The 16,492-nt window shown below is 39.0% G+C and overlaps 1 protein-coding gene and 1 long non-coding RNA gene across 2 annotated transcripts in view; one reads left to right on the top strand and one right to left on the bottom strand.

The window, feature by feature from the left end:
• The window catches only part of LOC108705445, a 43,151-nt gene extending 39,055 nt beyond the window's left edge, over positions 1–4,096 (top strand). The window contains exon 2 of the long non-coding RNA XR_001933780.2: positions 3,582–4,096. This is a non-coding gene — a long non-coding RNA (uncharacterized LOC108705445). The remainder of the gene's footprint in view (positions 1–3,581) is intronic.
• Positions 1–16,492, bottom strand: part of cyp4f2.L (cytochrome P450 family 4 subfamily F member 2 L homeolog) — a 31,102-nt gene that overhangs the window by 8,736 nt on the left and 5,874 nt on the right. Inside the window, 7 exon segments of the mRNA NM_001172179.2 lie at positions 1,017–1,146; positions 1,806–1,872; positions 7,998–8,265; positions 9,021–9,142; positions 9,793–9,920; positions 12,329–12,382; positions 14,953–15,094. Coding sequence (NP_001165650.1) covers positions 1,017–1,146; positions 1,806–1,872; positions 7,998–8,265; positions 9,021–9,142; positions 9,793–9,920; positions 12,329–12,382; positions 14,953–15,094 — 911 coding nt within the window.

Below are 16,492 nucleotides of genomic sequence, written 5' to 3'. Positions count from 1 at the left end.
TGCATTAAGTATTTAAAGGGGGCATCAGACTGTTTATGTGCTTAAATTGTGCAGTGGCTATGGTCTTGATAGGCATGATATAAGTAAAGCAATCATTCCATTATATGTTTTAGGTTAAAAAAAAATGTGAGCATACACTTAAACACTAAAACATCAACTAAAGGGAACCATATGCTGGCCAATACTATTGGGTATCCGATCAATGATCAACACGTAGTTGCTGTATGAGTGACCATATACTTGTTTGGCTACCTTCCTATTGTTCTGTTTGTTTCAGCTGACAGTCCAATCAATTGGAGCTGCAGGAAGCAAAGAGAATTCGCCAACATGGTGCATTGCAGATAACATTTTCAAACATGTCAAATCATCTGGGATCTGTTATAATCACTGATTGATGGATCATAATGGCATACATGTCCGATGATAAGGGCATACATGTCCGATGATAAGGCAGTATAGTTGATATCTATATAGATATTAACTTGCAGAGAAGGGCAGTGTCCTGGTCCATATACTGTTTGTATGATGGTACTGCACACAACAACTATAATTTGCTGTGTAATGTTACAAAGAGGATCCTCCAATTGCAGCCTTGGCAGCCACCCAAAGAGATATGTCTGTGATGCCCAGTACTGTACTTGCTGTTTGCCATTCACTTGTGGGTAATGCCTGTCCTTATGCTGGGCCTGATAATATTCATGTGCGCATTTTGTGCTGAAATCTTCCCAGTGTGCACAGGGAAAGGCAGTTGCAATTAAAAGGCAAGAAAGTATCTGGAAAGTTATATGGCTGTTTCTCTGCTGGTGGAGGATCCACTCGTTGTAACAATAGCCAAAGGCCTAAGGCATAAATTGTTTATTTCTAGAGTTACTAGAGTTTTTCAGGTGACAGATTCTCTGCAAGCTAAAATACATTTGTGTTAGGAATTAAATGGGACATATGAATGGTTTTCTTCATATCATCACATTAGGCCCATAGTTGACTAACGCATTGTATTTATCTTGCGAGGCACCTACCACTCCAAATGCTTCAGGATTTTCCCTTCCAGCAACTCTATAATCTCCTTTCTGCATTTCTCCTGATATTCAGGGTGGCGAGCCAAATTGTATAGAATCCATGATAAGCCACTTGCTGTGGTGTCATGACCTAGGGATGATACAAACACCCTTGTTTAGTAAAGGTGTACTATGCAGTACAAAATTATGTAGTCCAAACACTTTTATCCAGAATTTTTTAATTTACTTAACTCATTTACTGAGTTTTTAAATGCTATGCTGCAATTCAGCATGATCTTATTCTAGTAATCCACCCGCTACCCGCCTAAGAATGTGCATAACTTACAATAGTACACTGATATTTATCACTGATTAACTCATCTGTCAACTTACTTGAAGCTTTACTCGTGGATTTTTTTAATTTGAGGAAATTAAACATTAGCTAGCACTGCACACATTAGGGCTGATTCTCTATAGTGCAAGGCACAAATGTAAGGGCATTAAGGGGTGCAAGATCATGCACTTACTAGCCATATCTGGGGTAATGATTTATTCATTCTGCACCTTGTTTTGGATTAAATATCTGGCATAAACACAGTATGGCAAGTACAGGGCTCTCCTGCACTTTGTGCCCAATGACGTTTATTAGCCTTCACATCTTAAATGGCATAATACATAAAATACAACATTATTAAACAGAGCCAATTCCTCCAGTTAGATTACTATAATTTATATATTAATAGCAGGTTATGCAGCATTTTTTAATATAAAACCTTCAATGCAAAAGCCTGATTATCCTGATAATCCTACCTTCAAACATAAATGTGTCAACTTCGGCCCTCATATCTTCATCGGATAGCTGGTTTCCATCGTCATCCTGTGGCCCCCCAAAATAAAAATGATGAAAGCTTCACCGGGTGCACAAAAAGCACTTTCTGTGGAGGTCAGTACCAAGCTAGGAATCTAAGTTGTGGAATATACTCGTAGATGGTCAAGTAAGGTAATGGGGTTGGCTGTCTCAAACAAGCCTCCAAAATAAGTTGTTTCTGCAGTTGCAGGAATAGACCTAAATGCTGAATAGCACAATAGTTAACTCAATCAAACACACCCTGGCTCTTTTACTAATATATTTACTAACATGGAAAAGCAGCCCTAGTAGAGATATGCTGACACACTGAACTGCTTACTACCATTGACTGGCTTACCTGGTCAGTGGTTATTCAGCCAACCTATATCCAGTCTGTTCCTGAGGACATACCTGCCCATTCCAATACACTGCTACATATACCCATTCATACCTGTTTTCTCACTGAAACACAGAAGAAAATCTTACATACACTACTGTTTCTAGTCTGGATCTTACTAACTAGCTCTTAGGATGGATGGATACCATATGAGTGGCCATAAACAATATGGCCACCTTGCTCTTGTTCTGCTCATTAGGGCCAACAGCTGAACATTTGACCAACAGAAAAGACCCAGAGTAGCACTCCACTCAGGCTTGATAAAGGACCTTGGGCGGCCCAAAATGTTGCCCTTGTGCATATGCATTGAGTAGTTAATGTTGAGAACAGGAATCTGCTTCTTCTTTAGTTTAATATGGTACACAATTCAAGAAAAGTATATTATATTATTCGGTAATTTTATCATTGATATAATCAATTCAGTTATTTATTTCTATTTATTTCATTTATGTATGCAATCTATTAAATTTAACAGAACAATTAAGTAAGAAATGTAATGTTATTCATCGAATGAAGGCTGGGATAATAATCAATATTTTGTGCAATATGTAAGTTGGTATATTTTAAGTGATATAGCTTTAAGGACTGTCTAATTAATTTAAATCTTCTCTTTAGAATGGTTCCCATTCAGTTAATGGGATTACTATATTGAGGGAATATACATTTTAGTGTATGGAAATGATTTTAGCCAGTACTAAGGTGAAGGGGAAAAGGGTTGCTATGACAATGCGCACAAACCATAGGATAAGAAGCAAAGCAAAAGAGTTGTATGGGTTATCATGGCGACCAGGATCCCTTAAAGCAGGGGTCCCCAACCTTTTTTTTACCCATGTTGGGGAGTAATACAAGCATGAAAAAGGTTCCACGAGTGTCCAATAAGGACTGTAATTGGTTATTTGGCAGCTGAGTACCTGCTTTGAGGCCACTGGGAGCAACATCCAAGGGGTTGGTGAGCAACAACTGGTTGGGGATCACTGCCTTAAAGAAACAGTATAACCAAAAAATAAAAGAATTTTAAAGTAATAAAAATATAATGTACTGTTGCTATTCATTGGAAGAAGTTATGTGTTTGCTTGCTTTAAAAAGACAACTATAGTTATAAATAGGCTATTATGTAGCCATGGGGGCAGCTATTCAAGCTTAAAAAGGAGAAAAGGCACAGGTTTTGTATTTGCTATGTAACCTGTGCTTTGAATGGCTGCCTCCATGGCTACACAGCAGTTTGTTTATATAAGCTATAGTTGTGTTTCTGAAGCAAACACGCCAATTGTACCAGTACAGGGAAACTCAGCATATTGATTTGCTTTAAAACAGTCGTTTTTTGGTGTTACTCTTCTTTTAGTAGCAGCGGAACATGCACATTAGTGGCACTGAAGACTCTGAGAAGGTCAGAAACCGACAAAATGCACCAGGCGAAGGCCACCAATGTCATCCCCAAGCACCCCCCGAGTGGACAAATGATAGAGGAAACAACACCTAGAATCAGCTCCTCTATTTGGGACCTTTTTTAACAGCACCGGTGGACTAAAGGGGGACACGATATGCCTACTGAAACATTACAATTATAAGTGTTATTTTAAACAAAGTTTAATCTGTATTCAAGGTTTTATACTATATTTGCATTATGCATGTTCCTTAGCAGCAGGAAGGAATATCTGGCAATCTTATACTGTTTGTGATATATGCAAGCTAATAGTTAAACTTTTGTAAGCACCCACCTGAGGTCTCTACATGGTGAATTTAAATAAACAACACATTCCATGGTGTCTAGAAGGGCATATCCCAGCAGCGTTGGAATCAAATAAATAGGATAAGATATGTATACGGGAAGAATAAAGTTACTTATTTCACCACGCATCACTGGAGTGCTACTGGATTCTTTTCAAGTTTCAACCTCTATACAGGAGTGGGGGTTTCCAGACAAGCACCCAGCACTTCCACCCAGCACTTCCATGAGTGTAAATAAATAGTGGCTGAAACATTTGGCCAGTGTTGGACTGGGGGGCCCAGGGCCCACCAGGCCTGCAGCCTCAGGGCCCCCCCACACCATTGCTCGGGCCCCCAAGCTGCAAAGTCCTCTCTGCCACCAACCTACCCCCCACCTGCCCGGAGGGATGGAGTAAAAGAGAGGAAGTTCAGGGTGGGGGTCTGGGCCTAAAAAAGCTGGGGCCCACCAGGTTTTTTCCTGGTGTCCAGCTGGCCCAGTCCCACCCTGCAGTTGGCTCCTCTTCATTTCCTTATCTGACTTATACACTGGCAGATGGTGCATATATTCCTATATTCATGGTACAGATCGAGGTAAGATAGGCTTGTTGCCCCATCATGCACATGCCAAAAAACATACCCTTAGTCAAACACTCCAGTTCACAGGCTGACCCAAATAATCACAGATACTCAAAAATCCTTACATATATGTTTCATCTAATTGAGGAGCAACCTCTTCTTTACCGTGTCTGGGTGATTTGATGCAGTTCACATTTCCTGATTACTGAACCAGTGCCCACAGGGACAGTTAAACACTTTTATATTGTTATTAAACATTTATATTACTTAGATCTAACTTCTTTGGGACACTCTTGTAGTCTTCATATTCACGATTGCCCTTCACATTCACAATCTGAATCCCTTAAATGTGGGTTTTTAAAGGAGAAGTAAACCCCCCTACTGCTAAAAGCCCCCATTCGCCACCCTCCACTGCCCCCCCGCTTCCTTCCCACATTTTGTTCTAATACGAAAAATTACACTGGCAGACAATCTGAACTATATATGTAGAGTAGTGAAGCAGAGCTCATGGGCGCCCTGTTCGGTAGTTTTGGATTTCTTTGTGATGTGAGCGCCAACACTTAAGCTTTTGGCGCATGCACAGTTGGAGCCTGAGAGCTCTGTAAATTAACGAAGAGAAAGAAGAGGATCACATAGAAATCCAATGGTACTGAACATGGCGCCCATGAGCTCTGCTGCTCTACTCTGCATATATAGGTCAGTATTACTGCCAGGGTAATTTTTTTCCCCATTTGATAATAATACAATTGGTGGATCCTGGAGCATTATTCTTTTTGTATACCAAGAAGTCCCCTGGAAGCATTGCGCTAGCTCTCACATTTTCAAAAATGTTTTTTAACCCGCATTTCTTTCTGCAATCTATATTACACAGATGGGACAGTTTTGATTTGAAGAGAAAGATGGATGGGGGTTGTGGTTTACTCCAGTCCTTAAGAATAAATAAATATATATATATATATATATATATATATATATATATATATATATATATATTTTTTTTTTTTTTTTTTTTTTTGCGACTGCTGAAATTAGAAGATTCTTGCTACCCCTGGTCAGTCTGAATGGAAACCATGTTGTAAGGCCGAAGGTAGCCCATTCAGGGGTAATTGGGGTGTAATTGAGGAGATTAGCAGTTGTTAAATCTCTCACTGCCCTCCAAAATTTCTTAATTATTGGGCAAGTCTACAGAGCATGAAACATGTCTGCATCACTTTGGTTCCATTTTGGGAAAGTTTGTATAATTTTAAAGAGGAATAATAAGAGCAATAAAAGATTTTTAGAAACATTTCCATGTAAGAGGGCACGGGAGTTCCGTTATGCAGCGGCAAAGTGCTCCCAAGACATCTACCATGACCAAGTCAGGTAGCCATTGTATCCATTTTCCTGCTCCCTCCTTTGCTTTGGTGTAATCATATAGTTCGGTGTTTCTCTTCTGTCCAACTGGTGGCCCGTGGCCCCCCACATGAAAGTCTGCCTGCTGTGCCTGCTTACTATGTGTAAACTTTAAAAGGTATCAATACAGAGATTAACTGGCCCCAGCATTGTTTAAACCTCAAATTCAGACTGTAGTCCCCCTGTATTGTTCACACATGTAATCCCCCCTGCATTGTTCACACCTGAGACCCAGACTGAAACTGGCCCATTGTTTACCTGTTCACACTCATACAAACTGCTGGAGGGGCACCAGCAATGTATCACTGTATTTAGTACGTTTTAGAGTGGTCCTCATAGGATTCCCTGTCTCCTGCTCTGTTCTGTCTTCCCTATGCTCCCTGTGTATGCCATACTCTACTTGACCTGCTCTATGCTCCCTGTGTGTGCTATACTCTGCCTGCCCTATGCTCCCTCTGTGTGCCATACTATGCCTGTGGAACATAAGCCTAGTATTTGTTCTGGGGGTTTGTTAGCATTTGAAAATTATTGTTAGGGGCCCCTAAGGTGTTTAATCATGTGGTGGTGCTGTGTTAACCACAGGGGAAGATGAGGCATATGGATTTATGGGTATGTCTTAATATGACTTACATTTTTCACATATGAGTGATAAGTGATATCGCTGCAGTTGAGCACCAACCAATTCATTTTTTTGATATGATCACCATTAATGTGGACATGGTCTTGTGGTAACATGAGTGTGGTTTAAAATGGGTGTGGTTAAAATCAAGGAGTGGTCAACACTGGCTTCCATTATTGGCCCTCCACCATGTGGGCCCGCAAACTTCCGGCCCTCGGTACCGCAGAAGTTGAATAGCACTGGTATAGTATTGAGAGATAGCTCTCTTGCTTACGCCTAATCTCTCCAAGAATCTATCTAGGGGGTTGTTCCAATCTGAGTCAGACAAGTAGGTGCAAACCTTTTTTGTGTAGCTTTGTAATAGCATGAATGCCATGTTGTGTGAGTGTACTATTGGGAAATTTTCCCTTAGTTCTTGGAAGGTCATAGGTCCTTTCGACTGTTTGTTCACTGCATGTTTTATGGCCGACAGACCCTCCTCTTTCCATCTCACAAAGGGATACCAGGCTTGGCCATTCTTAAATTCCTCATTGTTTAGGAAGGTACAATGCAAAGAATGTGGGAGTTTAAGTTATAGTTGGTTCGCTTGACAAATGGGATCACCCTGAAACATTGCATCATGCAAATAAAACACAGCAAGGGTTGTCCCTGCTTGCAACTAAGACCTGTGTGCCGGTGGAATTTATTTACTCTGAAGTTTGGGGGTTTCCGAAGCCTTCTCAGCCGGGCACCGGGCAATATACGATTTGGAGAGCCAGGGTGTGCAAGCTTGTAACTATACTTGGTTCGCAAAGTGTGCCACACTTGCCAAGTGACATTATTAGTGGGTTGTTCAATATATCTTGCTGGATTTCCTGCTTATGTAGATGGAGTATGCTAATTAGGTTTAGGGACTTTGTGAAGCCTGTGTCAGTATCCCACATCATATAGATTGATGTGGAGTGTAGCCAATCCAATAAGATTCTTTTAAGTGTGTCTATATTGTATTGTTTGATACCTGGGAGATTTAGGCCTCCACCTGCGAATGGGGCTTTTAGCAATTGGGGGGGGGATTACTTCTCCTTCTAATCCAGAAAATGTGTATATATTGTTACAGTAGTTGCAAACATAGAGCTGCCAAAGCACATGGGCTGAATATATATATATATATATATATATATATATATATATATATATATGCAGTAAAAGTTAGTTGTATTCTTTTAAGATTTTCTTTTAAAATAGAATTTACACAAAAAAAATTATTTGGGGTTCAGTTCTGTGAAAAGTAATTATGACTGAAACACAAATTATTCAGTAACAGAATTGGTTAAGGGTCTGAATTACTTTCTGTAAGCCTTAATAATTGATAACTATTACTGTAACTAATACCTTTTGATTTTAGCAATACTATATTTACATTAATACTTAGGAAAGTTTTTGGTCAGGAAATAAAACATTTGTGATGAACATGATTTGTCTGACCTTTGACAGCAATAGAATATCAATGAAATCCTTGGTTTTACCTTGTTTAGACTTAATCCATTCCTCCATCCCCTTCTCCTTCAATGCCTTCTGTCTTTGCTGTACCACTCCGGCAGTGAATTCATGCACTTTTTTGCAAGCCTGCCGGAAATTCCTTCCATTGGAGGAAAGGTTGTAGATAAAATCTAAATGATGGGGCAAGTAGTGCTCACGTTTCACCATTAGTGAGCTCAGTTCATAAATAGCAGCAATATAATCACTTGGCTTCCTGCAGTGCAAAATATTTCAGGTTAGAACACAAGATATAGGTAATGTAAATAGTAGGTGTAGTTTCTCCAAAAAGATTAGGAAATTGCAGATGCCCATAATCATAGGCTTCTTGTCCCCCCTATAATTTTCCCTTCATGCAGGGTAAAAGGTCCCAGTGACCTATAATATTGATATAACATCTAAGGAATGACAATTGCTGACTGTATATTTTTGTCAGAGAAAAAGATAATGTATGCACTTCCACCAATTTTGTGCATATTGGATCAGTTAACCCTTTGACTGGCAGCTCTGCCTATTAATTTGATGTCAGTCCAAATTTGAATGCATCTTCGTGTCTTTACAAAATATGGAATATCTCAATGTCTCTACAGAATACCAATTACATAACCAATAATCATGTGAACTATTAATACAAGTGGCTGTCCAGTCATTTACATAAATAGATAAAAAGTTGCCTTTTTGCACTTTGCTCTAAATGCAGAGCTGTGATTGGGAGCATTGCATTTAGAAAGGGAAAGTGGTGTGTGGAACATGGGCATCTCTGGGAATAACCTCTATTATATGCATCATACAGTTGAACAGGCCAGGGTGTACCGGGGCCACAAGGTGCAGAATAGCTCTTATGACAAGTACAGAGTTCTCATACACCTCAAAGCTCCGAGCTTTGTACATTGTGCCAAATTCTTCCACATTCTGCAGCTGTTCTACAATGTAATAAAAAATCAGGGGTATATAAAAAGCATTCAGCCTTACTCTTGGCAGTCACTGTCATAGCTGAAAGTACATTTAAGAAGTGTATCCAAGGTCATCAGACTGATATGTTCAAACATATCCAGAGACACAGGGCCCTCTACTGTCATTCTCCGCCACTTTGCCTGCAAAAAAAAACTTTTGGTAAAATTCTTTTAATAAGACATTTTTGATTTAATTTGGGTTTTCCTGAGATGCTGTCACTGCCATCACCAGCCATGTGAGAGAGATGTACAGACAAAAATTGTATTTTGGAGTCACTACCCCACCCCTCCCTGACCACATCCTGAACATGCCTTCCATATTGCCTGAGGCCATCACATCAATTTTGATTTGTGCAAAATACAGGAGGTTTTACATTTTGGGGGAAAATTAGACTGTTCGAATAGAGCCAAAACCAGGAGACTCTTTTTCCATTCACTTTAAAAAGATGTGCTAACAGGTACATTAAATTATTTGGTCCTCAGTATAACTGTCAGTGAAGGATTACATTTTATTAAAGGAATGAACTACATGTTGCCCTTAAAAAGACATGGCGTCTCAAAAGCTGAGTAGCAATTACAATATAGTTAAATAAACCCTCCTTATTTCATTACATGTGGATTGGGCTTTGAATGAACAGTTTAGAAACTGGTCTCAGTAAAGCACATAAGGGATGTGGAGCAAAGCAGCTAGTTGCTTTGAAGGCAACTTTTGAAAGATGTTAATGAACCCCAATGTTCAATGGCCAAACAAAATTTCAGGGAATGCAACATAATGACAAAAGGGAACTTACAAGCATGATATCTGTGCTCTGATTAAAAATCTTCACATAGCTCTTAAGGATGTCGAAGTGAAAGGCAGGTGTCAGAAGGCGCCGGTGCCTCCCCCATTTCTCCCCATGGCTAAGCAACAGTCCATCCCCTAAAAATAAATTGCATTCAAAATAATGGTCATAATAATCCACACAAATATCAGAGAGAAGGCAAAGCAGAAACATAAAATAACAGCTAGCTGCACAGGATCACAGGATCAGTGTCCTATGTACACCAGCATGGCCTATCGAGTCTGCTTCTGTTAAACTCCACTAAAAGCAGGAGCTACTTAATATTCCCCTGACAATTGTTCTCTGCATTTAAACATACAAATCAAGTCTGCAATATGGACATGACCTTATACACCACATTGTATTTTGTTTTTTAATTTTTAAAAAGTTATAAAACAAAAAAACGTTTTTAAGGGAAACTAAACATAACAGATGTTTTCGTGGAAATAGTGGTAATGACTCCCACATAGAAGCTGAAAACTGGAAGAAAATATGATTGTATTCCCACGGAATATAAGGGGCCCATTTATTAAACCTACATTTGTTTTCTGGTCAAGAAAACTAAATTTTTTTGTGGAAAAAAAACCTAGAATTTTTAGAGATTTATCTACCCCAAAGCTGCTAAAAATCCAAATCCAAAAATACTCTATCTATAGTCGAGGTCATGTAGAAGTCAATTGACCCTTGATTTTGTTGTGATGTTTTGTCTCTCTGATTATTTTCGAGATAAACGAGTTAAAATCATGGAAGGGAGTTTGTTCAGGTTTGTTTTCAGGAAAAAATTAGATCATTTCAAGTTTTAGTAAATCGATCTCCTAAAGGTACTTTAGACATTATTTATCTTATTATATATTATTTTACTAATTGGAATAAATAAAATGTGTCTAATCAACTGATCTGCAGTTATAGAGGTAAAACTGTTCTCAAGCACCAGTTAATGGAATTAATTATCTGATTTGATTATCTGATTGGGTTTGTGAGAAATGTTATATGGAGAGTCCTTAATCATTGACTTTGTTTAGAGATAATACACAACAGAGAGGGAGGGAAACCACCCATTAGGCTAATGTCACAATGTATGGATCATTTGTGCATCATGTCCCTGGTAATTCGTCTCGCCATCTGAGGCAAGCCACTCAATTTGCCTTATTGGCACAGCTCCCCTGATAATACCTAGAATGCTTTAGCCCTTGATAAAGTAATGGATTATATGTTGGGAACTGTAGTCAAGTAACACGGTTTAACCCACAGTTGAGTAACACTTATGGAATGGGTTTCAGGGACCTATTGTCCACCCACAGTAAGAAAGTTTGGGTCCCCTGTTTCCCTGGGTCCCATTCACAGGTTCTGCCCCCTCTTTTTTTACACCACTGTGCCTGATGCTTGTTGCTCAGCAACTGAAACAAGCTTAGCACCAAATAAGTCCAAACTTCAAGGGTAACCTGACTTAAAAAACTAGTAATTAATATGTACAAAAATAAATTTAAGAGATGTAAACAAATATAATATTGCCCGTAGAAAGAAAATATTAGGTATGGGATCTGTTATCCAGAATGCTTCCAGATAAGGGATCTTTCCATAATTTGGGTCTCCATAACGTACGTCCACTAAAAAAGCATTTAAAGGGCATGTAAAGTCTAAAATAGAATAAGGTTAGAAATGCTGTATTTTGTATACTAAATATAAACATGAACTTACTGCACCACAAGCCTAATCAAACAAATAATTTATGCATTCAAAGTTGGCTACAGGGGGTCACCATCTTGTAACTTTGTTAAACATCTTTGCATCTAAGACTGTGCACATGCTCAGTGTGGTCTGGGCTGCTTAGGGATCGTCATAAACAAAGCTGCTTGAGTTCTGCATGGCTGGGAAGTAAGGCGGGGGCTCCCCCTGCTGTTCATAAGTATGATTGTTTCCCTGCTCAGCAGTTAGGGACCATCTGACAATTCCTATCTGACTATGAAGATTTTCATTCATCCAGGTCATGGTATAACACACCTATCCACAGCAGTAAATGAAGTGAATTTCACTGCATACAGTCAGGTTTCTTATAAAAACGGTACACATTTTTTAATTAAAGTATATTGGAGATAGGTTTCTTTTTCATTAAAGAAAGTAAAAATGGGATTTTATTTTTTTGCCTTTACATGCCCTTTATACATTAATTAATTCAAAAGAATTGTTTTTTTCTCCAATAAGGATCAATTATAAATTAATTGGACTTAAGTACAAGGTACTACAGTATGTTATTATTACAGAGAAAAAAATGTGAATTATTTAATTAAAATGGCATCTATGGAAAAGTGCCTTCTTGTAAGACGGTTTTCCAGATAACTGATCCCATACCTGTACTATAAAAATTTCCAATACATATTAATAATATGTAAAAACAAGTGAAGTGTTTTAAAATGTAGTACTAAAAAAATATAGAATTATGTCCCTATTGAACTCTCATAATAGTATAAGTACTGTTTAATTTTTCAAAGTTTAAAGAAGAACTCACCTAACCAGGGTCTGAGGAAACCATAGAACAGATCATCTTTAGGAGCAATGGCAGCTATAAGGCAAACAATATAAAAATACATCTCTAAAAAATACATCTCTAATAAAGACATATATACGACCTATGTGTACCCGCCCTATTCAAATTGACCTAAGCGTTAATGAAAGTTCACTTTGAAATGACTATGAAGATTATCACTAGCGGAGCTTCACAAGCTTGCAGCTGCCTAGACGCAACTTTGCATTTTAGTGAATTAGTGTATGCACTGTGAATTTAATGTGACGAAGAGGCACGAAGTGTGGCGGAGCCTTCACAGGTAAAAATTCGCCCTTTAGTGAATTTGCCCCAAAGTATTTTAAACTTTTTCCCAGAAAAACTTAGATTTAGATAAGTCCACCAACTGACTCCAAATAGGTTCTAGGAGGTCCTAGGAGGTCCCCCATAGGCTAAAACAACAATTCGGCACGTTTTAGATGGTGAATGGTCGAAGTCAAACTTTTATAAAGAAAGAGTACATGATAAATTTTGATATTCAAATTTTCTATTTTTTTCCCCAATTCGAATCGAATTTGGACTATTCCCTAGTCGAAGTACACAAAAAATAGCTTGAAATTCATTTTTTTTTTCATTCAAAAATTCACCTCGACCTTTGATAAATCTGCCCCTTATTGTTATCTCTACTTTTAATTACGCATCTTTCTATTAAGACCCTCTCCTATTCATATTCCAGTCTCTTATTCAAATCAATGCATGGATGCTGGGGTAATTTGGACCCTAGCAACCAGATTGCTGAAATTGCAAACTGGAGAGCTACTACAAAAAAAGCTAAATAACTCAAAAAAAAGGAAACCAACTGCAAATTGTGTCAGAATATCACTCTACTACATCATTCTAAAAGTTAACTCAAAGGTGAACAGCCCCGTTCATATTGTCATACATAATGGAGCACATACTACTTGAGCTTCAAAGCCTGCCCCAACCTTGTTGTCTTAATGAAACACTTTTCATAGAAGACAGTAGGACTGCATGCTTCTGCAAATTTACCACATGCTATATTTGCAAACCAGTATAAAGAGTGTTCTATTACAGCAGAAAAGGTTGGGGCAGGCTTTGGGGTGCATTGTTAAAGACATATATATTTTCCCCACCAGCTTCTATTTTTCATCCCCTTTGGATGTGTGGATATACCTAAAGGTATATTTGCATGCCATGTTGTGTTGTGGGACAATCTAGACCAGGGGCCCCCAACTTTTTTTTTACCCATGAGCCACATTCAAATGTAAAAAGAGTTGGGGAGCAACATAATCATGAACAATCAAGGCTAAGATTGGCTATTTGGTAGTCCAATATGGACTGACAGCCTACAGGAAGCTCTGTTTGTCCATAAACTTAGTTTTTATGTAACCAAAACTTGCCTCCAAGCCAGGAATTCAAAAATAAGCATTGAGGCCACAGGGAGCAAAGTCCAAATGATTGGTGAGCAACATGTTGCTCATGAGCCACTGGTTGGGCGACACTGATCTAGACTACTGTATATTCAAAATCTTGAATATTGGTTCTAACATAGTTAGTTAGCCAAAAAGGCTGCAGTGACTAGCATAGCCAGAACATTACTTCCTGCTTTTCAGTTCTCTTGGTTTCCACTGATTGATTACCAGACTGTAACCTATCAGTAACTTGATGGGGGCCGCATGAGTCTAAACTGTTTGCTTTAGAATCTGAGCTGCATACTAAGGATCAATTGCAAACTCACTGAACAGTTATGCCCCATGTGCCCATCCCCTTTAAAGTCCCTGACTAACTCAGAGTAAGAGAACTGCAAAGCAAGAACTTGTGTTCTGGCTATTATGTTAGAGACCCAGTCACTCCAGCCTTTATACATTATATTTTTGGCTACCTAACTATATTAGAAACATTTTTTAGATTATCTATTTACCCAGTTTTAATTTAACTAAACAGTGTGGTAATTGTTTATATTAATTCCTTTTATGACCAAGGGCTGCTGCAACCCTTCCCATAGCCAGATACTTATTGCCATATAAATGAATCTGCCCCACTAGTGTGGTAAGCCTTATACTGTAATTCTAATGGCCTTTAAAGGAATGTTAAATAATTTTGTTTTTTTAAAAGTCTTTACTAGGTAATGCCATTTCCTATTCATTTCCTAGTTTCGAGCTAAATCAATGCAGTCCCTAATTTCGCATGTAGCGATCTGATCATTCAGTTTAATTGGCTTGTAACTGAAACCTATTAAAATGGTGACATATACATCAGATTGAAGTAGGGATGCACCGAATTCACTTTTTTGGATTCGGCCGAACCCCCGAATCCTTCACCAAAGATTTGGCCGAATACCGAACCCTAATTTGCATATGCAAATTAAGGGTGGGAAGGGGAAAACATCTTTTACTTCCTTGTTTTCTGACAAAAAGTCACGCAATTTCCCTCCCCGCCCCTAATTTGCATATGCAGATTAGGATTCGGTTCGGCCGGGTCCGAATCCTGCTGAAAAAGGCCGAATCCTGGCCGAATCCCGGATTCGGTGCATCCCTATATTGAAGTTCAACATCAGACCTGATACCCAGTTTGAATGCTGTGACCTATTAAATGCTCTTTTACTGTACCTGAGGCTGCAACTATTGGTTTAACTGTGTCCGGATGAAACACTGATACTAAAGAGATGGGTCCCATCCATGTCAGAAATGTTTTACGAAAAGAAGAAATGGCGTCACTCACTTCTGTAAGGCCCTCCTCTGTTGGCATAAACTGCAAACAATGACAGCAAAGCAATGAAAGCAAAATTCTGGGGAAGATAGTTGTTAAAGGCAAAATCAAGCTTCAGCATAAAGCAGCAATATATTTCTATGGCTGAACTTTTATTGCATATTGCTAAAGCAGTGGAAACTTTGTAGGACGTGAGTTGTTTCGTATTACGAATTGGATTGGAGCATAGGCCATAGGTGGAGCATAAAGCAGCAGCGAAGCAGCACCATCTCAATTTTCATCTCAACTCAATATTCTAGGGCTGTTCCATTTATTGGTGCTGCCCCCATTATTTTGACCATTCATAATTATACTGTATAGTAATGGGTAGAGCTCAGCAAAGCATTGCAGTGTTACACATAAATATCTGACCTGCTGACACTGAAAGAACTATACATAACCTTACGGAATGCATTTTAGGACGTGATTAGAAGAACACACGCTCCTGCATGTGCTCTCATAAAGTAATGCAGACTCATCTCTTGTTCTATTCACTTATCCGAAGAAACTGCAGTCACATCCCAGTGCTGCCCACTTTTGCTGTTGCAATCCCGCCCCCTCATGGCTCATTCCTCAGCCCTCCCACCTCAGCCCTTATTACAAAAGCCCTCCGTCCTCAGCCCTCCCTCCTCAGCTATCAGCCTGGCTTACGAGCTGAGGTCTGAGGAGGAAGGGCTGAGGACGGAGGGCTTTTGTAATGAGGACTGAGGAGGGGGGGCTGAGGACCGAGGAGGGAGGACTGAGAAATGAGCCACGAGGGGGGAGATTGCAACAGCAAATGTGGGCAGCACGGAGTTGTGACTGCAGTTTCTTTGGATAAGTGAGTAGAATAAGATACGAGTCTGCATACTTCTTCTTTACGAGAGTGCATGTAGGATCGTGTGTTCTCCTGATGATGTCCTCAAATGCGTTCCATATAACCTAGTCCAAAAAACAAACTCAATGTGCCTAGTTATGATAAGTGAACCCCAAATACAAGTCATGATCATAAGCACAGATACATTTATGTTAATATTTGTTGTTGTTGGTAAGGCTTGATTATATAAAAAGTATTTTAGTTTTTTTGTTTTTTTTACAAACAAATATACTTATGGAACCTTTGCTAACTGCATTAGATTTTTCAAAGGTAATTGCTGATTGGTGTTGAAGAATAACTGCAGTGATACAATTTAGCTCTATATAAATAAGGCCACAGTACATGGAACTGCTCAGAACAGAGATTTCCAGATTGAGTGATGACCCCATTGCAGGGGTTCTGGAAGTAATGGACATAGGGAGTAAAACTGGAAGAAAAAATAGAGTGAAATACGGGGTTGGCTGTGTATCCACTGTGCTGGATATCCATGGGACTAGAGATTAATGAATGTTAAACCCATGTTTTCACATAATTGTCACCTATGG

This window comes from Xenopus laevis, chromosome 2L (assembly GCF_017654675.1).
Source record: "Xenopus laevis strain J_2021 chromosome 2L, Xenopus_laevis_v10.1, whole genome shotgun sequence".
In the NCBI taxonomy this organism is placed as follows: domain Eukaryota; kingdom Metazoa; phylum Chordata; class Amphibia; order Anura; family Pipidae; genus Xenopus; species Xenopus laevis.
The sequence above is the reverse complement of the archived record's forward strand: the minus strand, read 5'-3'. Positions and strand labels throughout refer to the sequence as shown.